Source organism: Drosophila biarmipes, chromosome 2R, assembly GCF_025231255.1.
Source record: "Drosophila biarmipes strain raj3 chromosome 2R, RU_DBia_V1.1, whole genome shotgun sequence".
Taxonomy (NCBI): domain Eukaryota; kingdom Metazoa; phylum Arthropoda; class Insecta; order Diptera; family Drosophilidae; genus Drosophila; species Drosophila biarmipes.
In genome coordinates, this window is record NC_066615.1 from 17,000,549 (window position 1) to 17,018,964 (window position 18,416).

The window sequence follows — 18,416 nt, forward strand, 5'->3', positions numbered from 1 at the left end:
GGCAGATACATCTTCTGGGTAGACAGAGCGAACTGCAGTCCGGTGAATTTCCATTGCCGCGACGTGAGCCAAAGTACGGATTCCCCGCCCGGCGGAGATTACGACCGTCGGCCAGTTGTTCGTGGACGTGTTTAAATTTTGTTTTCTCTTGGAGCGATTTTTCAAACCTGATGTACTTGCTCGCCGGATGGGCGAGGGGGAGGGCGGTGTGTGCCAACATAATAAACTTGGCCAACTTCCAGAGCGACAGCCGAGCAGCGGGGAAACAGAAGCGCTTTCAATGTCAGCGGTGGAAAACGTGTGCGGCAAATTAAAAGGCAAAAAGCATCCGCCGATCGATGGATTTTCTTTCACAAATTAGCACACACCCAAAAGCTGAACCCGTATTTGGGGGGCAGACTTGGTGCACAATGTGTTTCAAGGCCGGGCTGAGCGGGAATTTACAGCCAGTAGTCGATTTCTCATCATTTTGCATATCTTTGGCGAATTTATGGCTTTTTGTGTGTATAATTTATTTATATTTATTATTTGTTGCGTGTGCGTGAGCGAGTTGCTGGTGCGGCATCATTTGCAAATTAGCTGTTGGGCAGGCGTCTCCCCCGGCGCCAAAATCGGCAAGATATTCCGGCACCTTCGGGGCCCCCGAGTTTCAATTGAAATCCACCCACGGCGTTTTACACCACAATTGCACTTCATTTGGCATGCCAAGCCAATAAAACCGTTACACTCCAACTCCCACAACGCGGGGGATACGTGGTGAAGTACACTAGAAAAACACCATCTTAACTGGAGATATCTTGGGTAAATGATTTGAAGATGTGCGTAAGGTTTGTGTTGGAGGGGATTCACATTTGTCTCCCAAATTTTGAATCTCTAATCATTATATCGGGGCTAATGAACCTCCTAATCTTTTTAGTAGGAAAATCTAAAAATACACCTCAAACATGGCTTAAGATCAAGCTTATAAATACCTATCCATCATCCCCTAAGAATTGTTTAAAGGGATACCTTAAAAACGGAGTTTTCTTCCCTTTTTAACAATCTTAAGTGACAAATTAAATTTATATTACATTTATATTTAATTATATTTATATTATTAAATTAAATTTAAATTATTAAAAACACACCTCAAGGATCAAGTTTGCTTATACGAATAAATTTCTAATCCGTCATCATTAAATTGTTTAAATATAAACCTTAAGTCGCGAACTTGATTATTTTTATATAAAAACACTCTACTGGCAAAATAATACCATGGTGTCAATATAAAATGTATTTTGAAATATACTAATATTACTTTTTTTCAATGAATTAATAACCAATCCATCATTATTTATGAATATATAATTTGGGAATTTTTTTAGAAATAAACCTTTAGACTTCAAGTCTGCTCTGTTAAATTAAGAATATTATTTTTGGCATTAAATATGCAAATATAAAAAAGAATGTTTTTATACATTAATACCCAATCGATCATCGAGTATCATTGTATTTTTTTCGTGTGTATCGCCTGCAGCCAATACACTTGCGAATGCCGGAATGCGGTAATTTCCCCGCAGCCTCCGCCTCCGTCATCTTTTGCCGATTACGTCTTGCCTTTTCACAGTACTTTGACTGATAAACAGCAGCGGTACTAATGAATACCCATAGGTGTACGAGTATGTATGCGTGTTCCCGACTTTGAACGGCATCACTAACCTCAGACAAGCGAATCGTCAAAAGGGAGAGAAAAGAAGCCGGAAGGCACAAATGTACCGCAAAGTTGAGTTCACTTCAATTTCTCATTTTGATTGTGAGTGTTTTTCTGGTCGAACTCAAAGTACAGTGGATATTCACAAAGTGATAATACATATTGTAGTAGAAAAAAACGTAACCTAAAATATTTACAGGGAAAAAACTTAAAGTGTTTGTATAAATACTTAATTTAAATCTTTTTTTTTTTATTAAAAATATTTCAGAGTTTAACAAATTTGAAATTATTTTCTAAATGTATTTTCCAATTTATTAAGATTGCTAACGAACTGCATTTTTTATCACGGTTCATTATAATAATTTTTAATTTCAAGATATATGTAACAATGAGCAACTCTTAAAAGGGTTCTTTTTAAGAATATTGTTCAGGAATTGAAAACTGAATATTTAAAAAATGATAATTTTCTAGGAGTCACTCAAAGTTCCCCGCCAACCGATATACACTGTAATTGATTGAGCAGAAAAAGAAATGATCACCCGGATCGAAAACAATGCAGCTTATAGCCCCGCGAAAAATAAGGAAAAACGGAAGAAAAAAATTCCAAAACCCGTCGCATTCACAATAAGATGCAAAAATAGGTGTGCACAAATTTTTGCAGGCAAAATTGTGTGTGTCGCCTTGTTTGCCACAGCTCAATTACACACAAGCCGGGGCGAGTGTGTGTTGAAAGCACTCCAGACACACACAAAATTACACTTGAATGCCCTTTTAATGACCGCATTGCGTATACGCCGCTTTCACTCTTGAAATTCGATAAGCGTTTCAATCTGCCATTTGGCACAGGCGAGTGTTTAGCCAGATTTGTAAACATTTTGGCCAACAGAACCTGTTCCCTTCCTAATTGACAGTGGCGTAATTATTACATTTGACATTCACAGGAATATGTCAAACTGAAATGTAATTTTCGGTTAGGAAATAACTGCACTTCCGCCGGAAGTAGTTGTGACAGTTTCCATGTGACAGTTTTTAAATGCCGTAATCCCTTTGCTGTCAAGATATAGATGCTGCATTTTTTATAAAGCCTGCTCCTGAGTGAAATTTCCAAAAGTGTTTCATAACTTTTAACATGTTTAGCGAGAATCGGCAAAAAATATAATATAAAAAAAGCATCAACAAAAAACTGTTAACGTTTTGTTTCAAGTCTGCCTTTTTTCGCTGTTACTGAAAAAGATTTCAAGGTTGTGTCGCTAAAAGTGAGACGATCGGGAAAAAATGAAGATGAGCACAGGCGAAACAACAAAAGCGAAGAAAACAAAGCTTAGTGGGTCAAATTGTTGTGCGTTGGAGCCCTTTTTTTGTCGGTTTGTTTTCGGAATTTTTTTAGCATATAACCACGCCCTGGGCTCAACTGCAAATATTGGCAGGCACGAGACGGTGTTTGGGCCGTGATTTATGGCTAAGCATTTTGTGACCCGAAATGCGCGAACGAGCCTTAGCTTTATAGGATCGCTGCGATTATGCGCGATTTAAGTGATCATAATCAATGTCAAGCGAAGATGGTCAGCGGTCGTTGATGGTCAGCGATTTACATAAAACCCAAACGCTTATATCATCGTCAAACATTAATTAACTTAATTGCAGGTCCAAGTGGCATTTACAGACCAAGTTTTCTATTTCGAGCGGCCCTAGGTCAAATTATTAGTGGAATGATGATAATAAGAGAATAATAAGAAATATCACTAATTTTTCATTTTTTATAAATTTTATTTTAATTTAACCACAAGTTATTATTAACTCTTAATACTTTATTGAACAGCAAAAAATGAGGATCTCGAAAAGTTGTCTTAAGTCGATAAGTCATGTCTTAATGATCAAAGAGTTATTTAATCTGAAATGGAAATTTTAATTCAAATGAAAGAAATCCTTAGGACCCTTAACTTAATAACTTCATAAATGATAGTCAATAAAATGATAATCTTAACTGAACCGAAACTGCAAATGTCAATTCAAATAAACTCCATGCCTGGATGTACATATGTATAATAGGCTCCGAATTTAATTTCTTATATTTATCCTTAAATTATAATCCAATTAGGTGGGACGATGAACAATCTGCTTTGCCCTAAAGAAACAAAACTTATGACATATTTTTTCCCCACAGCCTTCCTCACGACCCGAATCGGACTTCACGCTCGACCTGCCGCGGGCCGAGCAGCTGCGCCTGAAAATGGAGAAGGAGAAGAAGTTCCGCCAAAGATGCCGCTTCATCACCACGTTCCTCAGCCTGGTCTTCTTCCTGCTGACCGTGATGGTGGTCAGCCTGGTTCTGACCCGCGGCAAACGGATGTTCGGCAGCATGATTTGAGGACTCCCGACCGGTGGCCAAAGCCACACTAGTTAGCCTCTAGATACGACTCTGCGCAATCGAGAGCGGGCAGCATATATATTACAAACTACAGTGCCAACCACAATTGTAAAACGTTAGCGAAGCTCAAGTTTAGTGTTAATCGTAGTCGTAAGCTCCTCGTGGTTTTCTCTGGCAGGGCAGGACCGCCACGGCCGCAGTCGCAGTATTGTTAATAAATTATTTATGTGATCCTAGTTATTAAGTCTGAGTGAGTGCATTTGTTTTGTGCGTACGCGTAAACTGCCTGTATCCAGCCTATCGTTTGTCAAACATTTCGTTAAGCCCATCAAACTGTATTAAGTCTAATTGTACAACTATAATTATAGCTAGAGTCTTGTGAGTGTGAGGAGAATAAACAGAATACCAAGTACATTTAATATAACATTTATTAATATGGAACATCCACGCAGTGGCGAGTTGAAAGCATCGGTACTTTTGAGATTTTTAATGCCTTCAGGGCTTCAGCGGCATCTTCGTACTTATAGACATACCTATCACAAGTGGTTTTGTTTTCCTTTTGATTCGTTAAACCTGAACCAACTGCGAGTGGGAGAAATGCACAGAACTTAGTTATTAGTGGGCTTAGTGGGCTACTTGGCTGGCAGCTACAGCGCAAATCTACAAAGCATTAAATAGCTACGAAATAAGGCAAGATCTGCTGAGAGGTGTCGGAAATGGCGGTGCAGCCAAACTTTGGATCTTTGGCGTGTGCTCGTGTTTGCTATTTCATAATATGCGTATGTTCTGGCGATTGACCTCGAACAGGGTGTGGTCCTCCTCGTCGCTGTTCACGTCCTCGATGGCCATCGGTAGTGGGGTCAGCTCCTGGTTGGCCCGGTCGCCCTGCACGCCGTACTTGCGCTCCGCTCTCGACAAACGCAGACTGTAAAGATTGGCGAGTTGATTATTCTAATCAGATTAAATACCTTAACTATGCGCTATTTAAACTTTACAATTGTATAATGTGGAATTTACTACGATTAAAAATATTTAACAATTACAAAATTGTTTTTCTGATTTATAGTATACTGCGTTAAGAAGGTTCGTCCTAAATTGATCGTGTGCAAATTACAAAAAAAATCTACGATAAAAAGCGGTTCATGAAAACCATTTAACACGTGATTCAATCTTCAAATCTGAGTCATAGGCTAGGAATTCAGTACATAATTCAACTTACCGATAAACCCGCATAACAAGCAGTAGAATGGCTGTACTGGTGATGCCCACCAGGATGTAGACCACGGCCTGGCCGGGGAAGTCCATCTCAGGTCTCATATGTGATTGTTTCACATCGTCTCCGGTGGAATGGGCCGGCAGTGGGCCGGGTGGAGCTGCTGGGACAGCCGGAGCTGGAGGAGCAGCTGGAGCAGCCGGAGCAGCTGGAGCAGCCGGAGCGGCCGGAGCAGCTGGAGGAGCCGGAGCGGCCGGAGCTGTAGGAACTGCTGGTGCAGACGGAGCAGGTCCCCCCTTGTCCACAACCACCATTGAATCCTTTGGACCCGCCAGAGGATCCTCGGGCTGCGCCTTCTTCACCGACTGCTTTTTGGGCTCGACCGCGGCAACCGGCGCACTATGCTCCGGGTTGGCCTGCCCCTTTAGAGGCGCCTGTGTGACTGCTGCGTCACAGGTCTGCTGGTGGCAGAGGAGCAGCAGCAGTGCTGCAGCCACTAGGTTTAACCAGGGGCTGGACATTCTCTTCTATCCAACTCAAAATCCGTTCCAAATTTAGCCGCTTCTACGGATAAACAATGACCTTTTAAATTTCTTTTCTGTTTTTGTTTTGCTTAGCTTTAGGGTTGCCACACACTGGAAAACTGAGATGAAAATATATTTAGCTTTCAATATCTGGTCACATTTAAAATATCCGCCTTTAATTGAATCGAAAGAGTTGGTTAAAAAAATATTTGGTAAAATAAAGGAAAAACAGAGACAGTAAAAAGTATTCTCTCCCCTTTCTAATTGTTTCACTGCATATTTAAGACAAACATTGGATTAAATTATATCGCAATTTATTTTATTAATTTTATTTGACTGTCATAGCTTTGTCATCACCTTGTATTTTATAGCATTCTGAAAGAAAACATTGCATATGGCTTTTTGTTCCTGTTTTTTGATGATGATAATAGGTAGCATAATACACGCTGTGATCATACTTCACTGTGCATTCAGTGATCACTTCACGGACAGCAGTGATGCGCGATATACAAAGAAAAAATAATCGATTGTGTCTGCGGACTAAGGCGCCATCGCTGGTTTTTCTGCTGCACTGTCATGCGGTCACTCTATTTTAATAGTTAGTAATAAACGAAAGTTAGTGATTTTCACAGAAAAGCAGTTGATTTAATTATAAGCCCAATTGCGAAATACACTTTTAAGTTAGTTTAGTTTTAACCCACATCCGATCTGGCAACAGGTAATTCGCGGCGTTGCTGTGGTCAGGGGCAGCCGCAGACGGGATTTCGGACTGTGAAAATGGCGAACAAAAGAGAAAAAGTGTGTGTGCTCCAAGGGGGAAATCAAATCACTACGTCACAGAAAGAAAAGACAGCCACTCTGGGCATTTTTTCCAGGAATATGTATTTATTTTGCTGGGTGCAATGGATTTTTCGGAGCTATAAGTACATAACTGCAGTGCAATGGTTATGTGCGCTATTTTTTTTTATCTTAATGCACCTTTGTGTGTGTGTGAAGGCGAGGGCGACTACGTGCGTGTGTGTGTCCGTGTGTTTATTTAACCAGGAAGTTTGGTTTTTGAACACGATCTATCGATAGGCGGGCGGGGGAGGAGGGGCTTCGCTTGCCATTCGATTGGTCAATACCCTACATTGCAGGGCATATCCGACCGTTATTGCAGCAGTGCATTACACCTTGAGCTCGGAGTGTGCGTGTGTGCATGTGCGCGTATGTATTCCGCAAGCCTCTCTTTTATTGCTGTGACATTGGATCATAATAGGCGACCTTCGGGTCGTCGCTTTTTACGTGGCGAGGCCTACCACATTCCCATACCCACTCCCATTCCGTTTCTGTACCGTTTCGTCTCGTCCGCAGATTGACACTTTAAATTCCAAAATTGGATCACTGATTCGCCAAGATTCCGGCCACAGCTCCCAGGACGAGAGCCGCCAAACGACGTCACCTGGACAGCAGCAGCAGCCAACCCCGGTCGCCACCTAGGGTCACAGCCTCCGCCGACGCTGCCGCCTCCTCCAGCCTAGCACCACTGCAGGCACAGCATCCTCCAGTGGCAGAAGGCAGAAGGCCATTGCCACCAACCACCGCCCACGCCACAGCCACACACGCAGTTGCCGCCAAAATGAATCGCTCCAGCAATGCCCAGACCACACAGAAGCTCGTCAACCTGGATGACATCTGGAGCGAGCTGGTCGAGGGCATCCTACAGGTGTTCGAGCACGAGAAGTCCCTCACCCGCAGCCAGTACATGAGGTTCTACACGCATGTATATGACTACTGCACCAGCGTGAATGCGGCGCCCAGCGGACGGAGCAGCGGCAAGACTGGCGGAGCCCAACTCGTTGGCAAGAAGCTGTACGACCGACTGGAGCAGTTCCTCAAGACATACCTGAGCGAGCTGCTCATCAAGTTCAAGGCCATCAGTGGCGAGGAGGTGCTGCTGTCGCGCTACACCAAGCAGTGGAAGTCGTACCAGTTCTCCAGCACCGTCTTGGACGGCATCTGCAACTACCTGAACCGCAACTGGGTGAAGCGCGAGTGCGAGGAGGGGCAGAAGGGCATCTATAAGATCTATCGACTGGCCCTGGTCGCCTGGAAGGGACACCTGTTCCAGGTGCTCAACGAGCCTGTCACCAAGGCAGTGCTCAAGTCCATCGAAGAGGAGCGTCAGGGCAAGCTCATCAACCGGTCGCTGGTGCGCGACGTCATCGAGTGCTACGTGGAGCTCAGCTTCAACGAGGAGGACGCCGACGTCGAACAGCAGAAGCTTTCCGTCTACAAGGACAACTTTGAGAGCAAGTTTATCGCAGACACGTACGCCTTCTACGAGAAGGAGTCGGACGCGTTCCTGTCCACCAACACGGTGACCGAGTATCTCAAGCACGTGGAAAACAGGCTGGAGGAGGAGACGCAGCGCGTGCGCGGCTTCAACTCGAAAAACGGTCTCTCCTATCTGCACGAGACCACGGCGGATGCACTCAAGTCCACATGCGAACAGGTGGGAGTGCCGAACATGCAACACTCTATAGTACACGTACTAACCAACGAATCAATGTCTTTCAGGTTCTGATCGAAAAACATCTGAAAATATTCCATACCGAGTTTCAGAATCTGCTTAACGCAGACCGAAACGATGATCTGAAACGGATGTACTCGCTGGTGGCCCTCTCACCCAAAAACCTGACAGATCTCAAGTCCATCCTTGAGAACCACATACTCCACCAGGGTACCGAGGCGATTGCCAAGTGCTGCACCACCGACGCGGCCAACGATCCCAAGACCTACGTCCAGACCATCCTGGACGTGCACAAGAAGTACAACGCCCTCGTCCTGACGGCGTTTAACAATGACAACGGATTCGTGGCCGCCTTGGACAAGGCGTGCGGCAAGTTCATCAACTCCAACGTGGTCACAATCGCAAACAGTGCTAGCAAATCGCCCGAGCTGCTGGCCAAGTACTGCGACCTGTTGCTGAAGAAGTCCTCCAAGAACCCGGAGGACAAGGAGCTCGAGGACAATCTGAACCAGGTTATGGTCGTCTTCAAGTACATCGAGGATAAGGATGTCTTCCAGAAATATTACTCCAAGATGCTTGCTAAGCGACTGGTTAACCACACATCGGCTTCGGACGACGCCGAGGCCATGATGATCTCCAAGCTGAAGCAGACGTGTGGCTACGAGTACACCGTCAAGCTGCAGCGTATGTTCCAGGACATTGGCGTCTCCAAGGACCTGAACTCCAACTTTAAGCAGTACCTGGCCGACAAGAACGTGACCATGGAAATTGACTTTGGCATCGAGGTCCTGTCCTCGGGCTCGTGGCCCTTCCAGCTGAGCAACACCTTCCTGCTGCCCTCCGAGCTGGAGCGGTCTGTGCGACAGTTCAACGAGTTCTACGCCGCCCGCCACTCTGGTCGCAAGCTCAACTGGCTCTACCAGATGTGCAAGGGCGAGCTGATAATGAACGTCAACCGCAATAATTCCTCCACCTACACCCTGCAGGCCAGCACCTTCCAGATGTCGGTGTTGCTCCAGTTTAACGACCAGCTCAGCTTCACAGTCCAACAGCTGCTGGACAACACACAGACACAGCAGGAGAACTTGATCCAGGTGAGATTGAATCCTTTTACTGGCTAGCTTCTTACTAATTGGGGTAATCCCTTAAGGTATTGCAAATACTGCTCAAGGCCAAGGTGCTGACCTCCAGCGACAATGAGAACTCGCTGACGCCCGAGTCAACGGTAGAGCTTTTCCTGGACTACAAGAACAAGAAGCGCCGCATCAACATCAACCAGCCGCTGAAGACTGAACTTAAAGTGGAGCAGGAGACTGTACATAAGCACATTGAGGAGGACCGAAAATTGCTGATCCAGGCGGCGATCGTGCGCATCATGAAAATGCGCAAGCGACTCAACCACACCAATCTCATTTCGGAGGTGCTTAATCAGCTGTCGACGCGCTTTAAGCCCAAGGTGCCCGTGATCAAGAAGTGCATAGACATCCTGATCGAGAAGGAGTATCTAGAGCGTATGGAGGGACACAAAGACACATATAGTTATCTCGCCTAAGTTTATGTTAAATGTACAACCTTCGCTGTTTCATCTATGCCAGCCATTAAAAATATCATCAATATACTTAGAGATCGTGTAGACCCTCCGCGTCCCCTCCTACCCAGCCCGAAATAAACTGCCGCCGAAACATTCAAACTGTTCGCGAGCTAAAAATACTCCATGCTTAACATTATATGTGCAATTCTCGCCAACACGTCACCAACTTCATCTACCGATGGGAGCAATGGAACCCTCAGACAAGCTGATGAACCGGCCTCTGTGTAGTACCAGATTCCAATTTCCGAGAGCAACCTAGTGGTTCCCACCAATCAATAGACTCTTGATGTATGGTATAAATATGAAGCGATTTTCTTTAATACCCTTTGTTCGCGATCAAGTTTTGTTTTAACTAGTTTACGTTATTCATAATTCGCTATATGCATATACGATTATTATACTACTACGAAGCAAACGAGAGTTAAGTTCATAAATCAATGTATGTACGTTTACCTTTGCGGTTATTTTTATTGCCTTTTCTAATCCTGAAGCTGCAACTTTTGATCCAGGTTCATTCCGCTGGCGATGGCGTAAACGGTGAAGGCGAACTTGGCCACCTACGAGGATAAATTCACTTTTGGAGATGGCTTCCCTGTTGCTTTGGAGATCACTGAACTCACATTGATGTTTGTGGCCAGATTTATGTTGAATATGTTCATGGCCGTGAACGTCATGGGCTGCTGGAGCTTCTGCAGAAACTGAAGAACTGTCCGCTGGTACCTCTTGTCCTGCATCCACCAGGAGCTATGGAAAAGTGCATCCGCCAGATCGTTGCAGTCATCCACAATGGCGTTGCAGTAGAAGCAGAGCGGGAACGTCTGCAGAAGGACGGCCATAACGTAGGTTACTATGCCAAATCGGGTCGACTGGTCGGCGAACAGCACCATATTGATCATAACGATGCCAAGAATGGATCCGCATATGATGAATTGGGCGAAAATAGTGCCAGAGATGATGGGTTGAATGGCATCACAAAAACTAGAGGAATCATTAGGATTTTTATTCAAATTGCACTTTAATTTTATTGTGAAGAATTTTAATTTTTAATTGATAGGAATTTTTTTAAGATAGGTATACAATTTGTTTTGGTCCAGCTTTGGAACTAAATATGAAAACAATCGTATTTTCACACCAAATAATGTAGAATACAACATATTTTTGATGGAAGTGCTCATCTACTGTATCTTATTTTATTTAGTGAATTAATTCAGATCAGGAGACTTATAAAAGGTTTTGTGGTATAATGCCACAAAGTATTATAAATTTTACCATCCATGGAAAACATCTTAATAGGCTGACTCATCACTTACTTCAGCATTGTCCTGTGCGCCTTGATGCAATCCACCAAGGATTTGAATATAGAGTCCGGGTCAGTACTGCCTTCATTGCTGGCCTCGCCCAGGTTTATGATCCGGTCCTTAAGCATCAGGATGTGTTCACGCAGGGCGGCCACGTAAATCACTGGGTAGGAATCGGTGGCCGTGGCCACGAATATGGCATAACCCACGGTGAAGTACTCCAGGAAACTCTGAATGTACAACTGAGTTCGATCGATCCGCCAGTTTACAAAGGGGTAGTATGTGTTGTATGGCACACGGTCGTGGAACAGTCCGTCCAGTAGCGTGGAGGTGGCGTACAGAAAATAGACCACCACGAAGATCAGGTACAACCTGGTGATAGCGGCCACCATGTCGCGTACCTTGCGCTTCTCCTCCGGCTTGACGCAGTACTTGTCCATCTCGTCGAAGTGCTTATTGGCCAGCTCCAAGCGGTCCATGTAGATCGCCAGCGTGAAGAACTTCAGGGCGAAGCACCAGGTGTTCAAACACAGCTGCAGAGATTGCAGCAGCAAGTCCGGCGGGAACTCCGCCAGGTGGATGGTGTAGTTGATGGGGAAACTCACGGGTAGAATCAGCATGTTATAGATGAAAGAAAACACCCGCCAGATCTTGCGGCCTACTCCGAAATCGTTTCGAAAGTTTAGACCAGAGATTCGAAGCGTTTCCAGCAGATAGGCGTTCGAATCTCTGGTGTTGATGGGCTCCGATATGGGAGCTGGGTACATGAGCTTAAAGTATCCGAACATCTTTAATTACTAGCGGTAAGGGCTAAGAAGTAACTGGCGAAAGGAAAGTCTTTGAATGCTTTTATAGCCCGCGAATTGCAGTTCTTAATAACTGGTTGTCAATTAAGGAGGCGTTACGCTATCTGCAAAGGAATTTCACACATGTCATAACATATCGTAGGCTAAATCCATATATCGTTTTGATTATAGACATTGCATATTTTGGGCGTTAATGTGTAAAAGGATTTGTTGATTCGTTTATACAATTCGAAATGTTGTGCAATACTGATTTCGGTGGGAACTGACACTTGTTAAACATATGAAGGGACAAATAATGCCTCGCTCCATTTACAGCTTAAAGATTTATAAGTTTTGTACATTTCTTGCATATGAATTTGCTCGTCTCCTAAATTCTATACACATATCTTCATTGTGATGGCGTCATGTCTGTTTAAAAAATATGAAAAATACAAAAAGACTATCCCTAAAATATCGTTGATGTCAGCCGCACGGAAATATAACAAGGAGATCGAAAGACTGCCTTGAAGCAGTGTTTTAAGTGGCATCTCAATCCTCATCGTCAAGTGTTAGTACTTTTGTTTGGAAGCGCATACGTTTGGTGTTCTTCACCACACCGTTGGTGAGCAGATTGACGCCGGGCTCTGAACATGGCAGGTCATTCCACAAACGCTTGACCCTCACCACGGCCACGGAATTGAAGTCGTATCTCTTTGGTGCGGAACTTGGTTCAGGTACAGATGCATTGGATGGCAGCTTGCGCAGTTTCACAACGGGCTGCAGTTGGCGACAGCTGTTGTGGCTGCTCACACTGGCTCTGTCGTCGGCGTCATCGGTGGGCTCAGCTGACGGTTCACATCCATTGGCTGCCAGCGAGCAGCCGCGCTTTTGTGGCGACTCTTCCTTGACTCTGGCAAGACGCAAACTGAAGTATTGGAGATGTCTTAGTACAAAAGTTAACTAACTTGAGATCTAGTTAAATACCTCGCTAGCTTTTCAGACTCATTTAAAGTTGGTGGCGCCGCAGCGCATATTTTGCCAGGCTCCTCGGGATGACATCCAAAATCCTGACCCCGCAACCAATTCTCGTAGCGCTCTGGTTGGAAACGGCGCACGAAGGTCTCCATCGAGATCTTGACCATGTCGCTGCGGCACCGGCAGATGCTCGCCCTCTTTCCGTACTCGATCCAGCGCTTCGACGCGAAGTTGGTGGACTCTGCGCCGTTGAAGCCGTGATTGAACCCTGCGTGGTATCCGAAAGGAAATGTGATCATGATCTCGCCCGCCTCTTGGGTGATCTTGTTGTAGGGTATTTTGTTCTGGCGCAAGACCTTTGGGCTGATCATAGTCATCTTGTGGCGCAGATAGGCATTGCACTCCTGGTAGTTCTCGGCGAAGGTCTCCCTGGCCAGCTTCTCCAGCCGTCTGCCATAGGCCGGCGGGATGGCGTACCAGGTTTTGGGTGCACCGAAATGCAGATAGTTGATGGAATACAGATCCATGTCTTCGGTGTGCCAGGCAAAAGAGCTCTTCCACATTCCAAAGTAAAGGTAGGCCGTGTTCACGCCATCGATGATGATGTTGTAGTCCGTGTTGACCAAGTTCAGGATGGTGTCCAGTCGCCCGATGTTCCACACGTCCAGCTCCTCGTCACTCAGGGTTCCCTTGACATCTGCTGCGTACAGGGGCGATATGTAAGTGATGTTCTTCCAGTATTTGCGCTCCAGGTCCTCGTAGTCGAAGTGGCGCGGCGTCTGATGGAGCTCGGAGTTGGCCTTCTCCATGAACTGGCGCAGAGTCATCTGGCGGCGCTGCTGGATGTTGATCTGCTGGTACACACCGTGGGCCCTGCTAGTCAAAAGGGATATCTTGTCTGAATGCCAATGGCTTTGAATTGAAGAGCACTCACCCTGTGACAACCTGACTGATCGGCGCTGGAATGGTCATGTTGATGTTCTCTATGTCGTAGCCCGACTTCCGGGGTACCCACTCTGCCGGCGGCTGTTCGTTGGCATCAGGGATTAACTCTTTATCCAATTAGTCAGGGGGTTGGTTGCCCGGCAACTTACCTGGATTTTGGCCAAGCCGGCTAGGTGAGCTCCGCGGGATTCTATATACTCTATGTAGGCGGCGAAGTCCTTGAATTCCTCGTAGCTGGGACGGAAGGTCATGATGCGGGGCACTTTTGTCTGCTCCTCATCGCCGAATGAGGATCTGGTTGACATTTTGGAGGAACAAACAAAAAAATTAAGAAAGTGACAATCTCCCCCTTTGTCTAGCGTGACCAAGGAACACGAAGTCAGTCTGATACTCCGGCGTCGACAAAAATACCAAAAAATTATTAGTATTATTTTAAATTTAAATAGTACTTATGTTAATAAGGGTATTCCCTTATCTGTTGAAGCGTTGGTTTTTGGCCAGCTGTTTAACAGGTGTTACATACAAAGACAATTTCCATAAATATTACCAATTTAACAATTTCCAGACGACATATTTGTCAGTAACTGCAGTTTTATGTATAAAGTACATATAAAAAACTGACATAAATTCTTGATGTTTTCTGATATTCCAATCAGCTGATTTCCAATAAACTCGAGTCTGTGTGATTTAAAGTCATGTTTTAAAAATTATTAAATAAATATCGTTATAGCCGCCTTATTTACTTTATATTTATTAAAATAACAAATAATAAACAATAATTCACAAATGTCGGAAAATAAATAAGTTTAATATTTGCCATTTTGGTTTGTTGTTTCTCCCGTTGTCCAATCAAGCAAATTGAAGTCCGGTCACACTGCTCTGCTGCGAGCAATATTTGTCGTTGGAAAAACAGGCGAAGTAAAAACAAATCAAATGGCCGGACGTGAAGCCGTGAAGCGCGCCGTGCAGCAGGTGCGCCCCATCCTGTCCGTGGACCGCGAGGAGGCCCGGAAGCGAGCCCTGAACCTGTATAAGGCCTGGTACCGCCAGATTCCCTACATCGGTGAGTGCTCCTGGTTATGTCATCAGATTCAGCATCCCGACGCCTTTTAATACAATCCCTGATCTTGCAGTCATGGACTACGACATCCCCATGACCGTGGAGCAGTGCCGCGACAAGCTGCGCGAGGAGTTCGTCAAGCATCGCAGCGTGACCGACATCCGGGTGATCGATATGCTGGTCATCAAGGTAAGACCCATCGCCACAACAACCCAACATAACAAAGAATCCAATTTGGTATTCCCGATCCTCTTTACAGGGCCAGATGGAGCTCAAGGAATCTGTGGAGATCTGGAAACAGAAGGGCCACATCATGCGCTACTGGAAGGAGTCGCAGGATCCCAAGCCCACCGATTTCCTCTCCAAATTCATCCAGGGTGTTAATTAGTTATCGAAGTTGAAATAGTTTAAATACAAACTCCTTCCGAGTGTAAAGCGAACTCAAGCCAATTTTGTGCGCTTCAGAGCGCGTGTTTCCATCCAGTTTATTAAGATTGTGACTTCAAAAAAAGCATGGTTTCACTGTGGATACATGTAAAGATTACGTTAGTCCGTTGTTGTCCGAACTGAAACAGTGAGGGGAGTTTGTAAAATGTCGGTTGGGGAGATTTGTAAAGTGCAGACAGTCTTCTAGCTCTCGTCAGCTATAGTTCGTGCCGTTTGATTTTGTAAATTCTATGCAGGTAAATGGATCGGTGGTCGGTTCTTAGGGTATCAGATTCAGCAGGTTGTCCAGGGCGGTGGAGTTGGCAAAGAGATCTGTGGATATGTCGTCGTAGTCTACGCCCAGGCTCTTCAGCTCGGTGAAGCAGTCCTCCGTGAAGCCCGGAATCTCAAGCGAATTGTTCGACCTGTTGAATGCATCGTGCCGGTTGGTGTAGCCCTTCTTCTCGCGGAACATCTCAGCCAGCTGATCGTCGCTTAGCTCGGTACCATGCACCTTCTTGGAATGTTGCCGGAACCTACAAGTTGTAAAAATGTTAACCATGAATTCTAGACCGGGTGATCTACGTTACGTACTTTCTGCGATCTGTAAACTCGCAGGCGCAGCTCGCACACTTGTACGGATACTCCATGTGCTCGTACTGATGCTGACGCCTACGCCACCTGGTCTTCGTCTCAAAGTTGCACACCTCGCAGCGCCAGACCTTCGCCTTCTGGTGACTCCTCTGCTCGTGCTCGCGCATCAAGGCCATGTTCTGGAACTGGCTGCCACAGGTGGGGCAGCTCACCTGCTCCTCGTTTACGTGGGCGCGCTCATAGTGCACCCGCAACTCCGCGGAGTTTACATAGTTCAGAGAGCACTTGTCGCACTGAAAATGCCTCTCCGAGTGCCGTTTGCGATGCAGGGTCAGGGTGTCGGCGCTCTTGAAGCTCCTGCGGCAGATCTCACACTCGTGCAACGTTTCCACGGCATGGAGTTGCTGCAGATGCAGCTCGTATTTGCGCATGCTGCTGAACTGCTGCTCGCAAAAGGTGCAATGCACTACATCCTTCACCAGGCAGAAACGCTGGTGGCTGTGCAGACTGGCCTTTTGGCTGAAGATCTTGTTGCATTCCTTACAGGTATAGGTCTCCGTCGGCGACACCACAACCTGCGCGGGTGTGTGCACCCTGGTGTAATGTTTTTTGGCCGACCGCTGATCCTTAAAGATCCTGTCACAAGCTGGACAGTTGGCCTGCATATAGCAGTACATTTCTGGTGAATAAATGAGGTAAGTTGGGATCTTTAGAGATTCATTTTGATATTGAGCCTACCAAAGTCACCGTCAATTTTATGGTGATCGATAAGATGCTTTTGCATCTCACCTCTGTCTTTCGTCTCATAACTATTGCAAGGTCGACACTTAAAGTTTTGATCTAGAATATAAGGCTCTTGAAACATTTACAAGGATTATAATGAAGAAGACAACCCACTTTTGTTTAGACCAATTATGTCATCTTCGGCCATAGATATTTTGTGAATACTTTTGTAGTGACTTCTAAGCTGCTCCGCATCGGTATCCGTATATTGGCAAATATTGCATTTCAATATGGGTATATTGGCCTTCATATTGCTAGTGCTGGCTTCTTCCAGTCCAAGTGCTGAAGTTTCCTCTACCCCATTGGCTAAAAGTAGGGAAATTATTATATTCATACTAAGCTTTCCTTTAGGGCTTACATATAAGATGATTGCTGGACTCTTCATTTAGGCCCTGGCTGCTGCCATCATCGTTCAGTGTCATATATAGAGCGCGTTGTATAAGATCGCACTCCGCATCGGACATATCGCCGTTCTTGTTATTGAAATTATAATTGTTATTGTTTTCGCCACTTTTACCAACCACAGAGGTGTCATTTGCTGCCACTCCTGGTGTAATACTGCTTTCGAAGAAGGTCTCATTATTTTTTGCATCCGAACCGTCGTTTTCGTCCTCCTCCTCCAGGTCGTTGGTGTCATACTTGACATCGAAAAGGATTACTATTTCGAGGAAAGGGTAAAAAAGTTAACTTTAGATTTACTAGTAAAAAGGGGATGCCCACCCTCATCTTCTTTAGGCGCTCTCTTGCTGCTCGAAGCATCGACATCCAGTCGCGGCACCTTGGATCCTCGCATGTAGAGGACATTCTCCTCAATGGGCCCAGGCACTCCTTCGTAGCCCTCGACGAACTGCTCGAACTCCTGGCTGAACTGGTTCCAGTGGAGCGTTTCGCTGCTGGCCTTCCTCTTCAATTCGCCTGTGGGACTGGGCAGCTTTACGCTCTTTGCCTCTGCATAAAGCTTGAGATTCGACTCCAGCGCCATCTCCACAAAGTGCATTGCCACCTCCAGGGCGCGACAACAGCGTACGCAGATCTGCATGGGCCACAGGTAGCCGCCGGGACTGATGACCCGCAGGTCCAGGTGGGTGCACTGCTTCAGGCATTGGGCATAGGTGCGTGATTTCTGGAGATTGGGGATCTCTGCGCTTAGCTGCACGGTTTTCCGCTCCACCGATAGACATGCTCGGCACTTGGAGCCCTTGTTCAACTTGTTCATGGCCGCCAGCGCGGGATCCGCCAGGGATGTGGCGGCGTCCATGGCGCTTCAATTGGTTGGGCTGCTCTTCTTTCCTGAATAATCTGTTTGTTCTTGGGTGTTTTAAAAATATATTCGGCTTACAATGTGTATTGTGTTTTATACCGCTCTTTTGTGATCAAATTTAATGTGACCTTCAGGGGGGTTGCTAAAAGATCTCATGCCGGCTGCCTTTTTGTTTTTGTGGCGTATCTTGAGCTTCAGGGGCGTACGTCAAGGGCCTTTTCAAGGGGACCGTTTGGTTCAATAACAATTTTCAGAAACTAAGGTGTGTACATTCCTTTTCAAGAATAGTGTAAATTAGGTTAAGTTTGATTACCAAAAATATTATATAAAGCGTATTAAAATGGAACAATTAAGTGCAGTACTTAATTCCCAAACAAAAAACACTTCAGGA

At 45.4% G+C, this 18,416-nt stretch overlaps 7 protein-coding genes across 11 annotated transcripts in view; 3 read left to right on the plus strand and 4 right to left on the minus strand.

The window, feature by feature from the left end:
- The window catches only part of LOC108036346 (uncharacterized), a 30,017-nt gene extending 25,545 nt beyond the window's left edge, over positions 1-4,472 (plus strand). Inside the window, exon 4 of the mRNA XM_017112418.3 lies at positions 3,855-4,472. Coding sequence (XP_016967907.1) covers positions 3,855-4,058 — 204 coding nt within the window. The 3' untranslated portion in view covers positions 4,059-4,472. The remainder of the gene's footprint in view (positions 1-3,854) is intronic.
- On the minus strand, positions 4,469-5,929 carry LOC108036349 (testis-specific gene A8 protein). 2 transcript variants are annotated; one of them, XM_017112423.3, is made up of 3 exons: positions 5,278-5,929; positions 4,857-4,983; positions 4,469-4,640 (listed from the first exon to the last, which is right to left on the minus strand). In XM_017112423.3, the coding sequence occupies exons 1-3, from the start codon at positions 5,790-5,792 to the stop codon at positions 4,626-4,628; spliced, it is 657 nt and encodes a 218-aa protein (XP_016967912.1). In that variant the 5' UTR covers positions 5,793-5,929; the 3' UTR covers positions 4,469-4,625. The 2 variants fall into 2 exon arrangements, with proteins under 2 accessions (XP_016967912.1, XP_016967911.1); XM_017112422.3 differs by having other exon boundaries at positions 4,469-4,983; positions 5,278-5,928.
- A 425-nt stretch (positions 5,930-6,354) lies between these two features.
- LOC108036347 (cullin homolog 1) lies at positions 6,355-10,350 on the plus strand. The gene is made up of 4 exons (XM_017112419.3): positions 6,355-6,513; positions 7,149-8,289; positions 8,355-9,401; positions 9,458-10,350. Exons 2-4 carry the CDS (start codon positions 7,414-7,416, stop codon positions 9,857-9,859), a joined length of 2,325 nt encoding a protein of 774 aa, XP_016967908.1. The 5' UTR covers positions 6,355-6,513; positions 7,149-7,413; the 3' UTR covers positions 9,860-10,350.
- LOC108036348 (odorant receptor 43b) lies at positions 10,188-11,984 on the minus strand. 3 transcript variants are annotated; one of them, XM_017112420.3, is made up of 3 exons: positions 11,209-11,984; positions 10,519-10,876; positions 10,188-10,455 (listed from the first exon to the last, which is right to left on the minus strand). In XM_017112420.3, exons 1-3 carry the CDS (start codon positions 11,982-11,984, stop codon positions 10,378-10,380), a joined length of 1,212 nt encoding a protein of 403 aa, XP_016967909.1. In that variant the 3' UTR covers positions 10,188-10,377. The 3 variants fall into 3 exon arrangements, 2 of the variants coding, with proteins under 2 accessions (XP_016967909.1, XP_016967910.1); XR_001768833.3 differs by having other exon boundaries at positions 10,370-10,455; positions 10,519-10,716; XM_017112421.3 differs by lacking the exon at positions 10,188-10,455 and having other exon boundaries at positions 10,497-10,716.
- Positions 11,985-12,138: 154 nt separating this feature from the next.
- LOC108036350 (probable lysine-specific demethylase 4A) lies at positions 12,139-14,272 on the minus strand. Its single transcript, XM_017112424.3, has 4 exons — positions 14,051-14,272; positions 13,891-13,982; positions 12,966-13,829; positions 12,139-12,906 (listed from the first exon to the last, which is right to left on the minus strand). The coding sequence occupies exons 1-4, from the start codon at positions 14,204-14,206 to the stop codon at positions 12,531-12,533; spliced, it is 1,488 nt and encodes a 495-aa protein (XP_016967913.1). The 5' UTR covers positions 14,207-14,272; the 3' UTR covers positions 12,139-12,530.
- Positions 14,273-14,744: 472 nt separating this feature from the next.
- Positions 14,745-15,401, plus strand: LOC108036638 (NADH dehydrogenase [ubiquinone] 1 alpha subcomplex subunit 6). The gene is made up of 3 exons (XM_017112911.3): positions 14,745-14,964; positions 15,035-15,150; positions 15,221-15,401. Exons 1-3 carry the CDS (start codon positions 14,835-14,837, stop codon positions 15,347-15,349), a joined length of 375 nt encoding a protein of 124 aa, XP_016968400.1. The 5' UTR covers positions 14,745-14,834; the 3' UTR covers positions 15,350-15,401.
- A 200-nt stretch (positions 15,402-15,601) lies between these two features.
- On the minus strand, positions 15,602-18,142 carry LOC108036639 (zinc finger protein 808). Of its 2 annotated transcripts, XM_050887105.1 has the most exons (7): positions 18,125-18,140; positions 17,485-18,063; positions 17,123-17,422; positions 16,879-17,070; positions 16,720-16,821; positions 15,982-16,660; positions 15,602-15,923 (listed from the first exon to the last, which is right to left on the minus strand). In XM_050887105.1, exons 2-7 carry the CDS (start codon positions 18,020-18,022, stop codon positions 15,668-15,670), a joined length of 2,067 nt encoding a protein of 688 aa, XP_050743062.1. In that variant the 5' UTR covers positions 18,023-18,063; positions 18,125-18,140; the 3' UTR covers positions 15,602-15,667. The 2 variants fall into 2 exon arrangements, with proteins under 2 accessions (XP_050743062.1, XP_016968401.1); XM_017112912.3 differs by having other exon boundaries at positions 17,485-18,142.
- Positions 18,143-18,416: the final 274 nt, after the last annotated feature.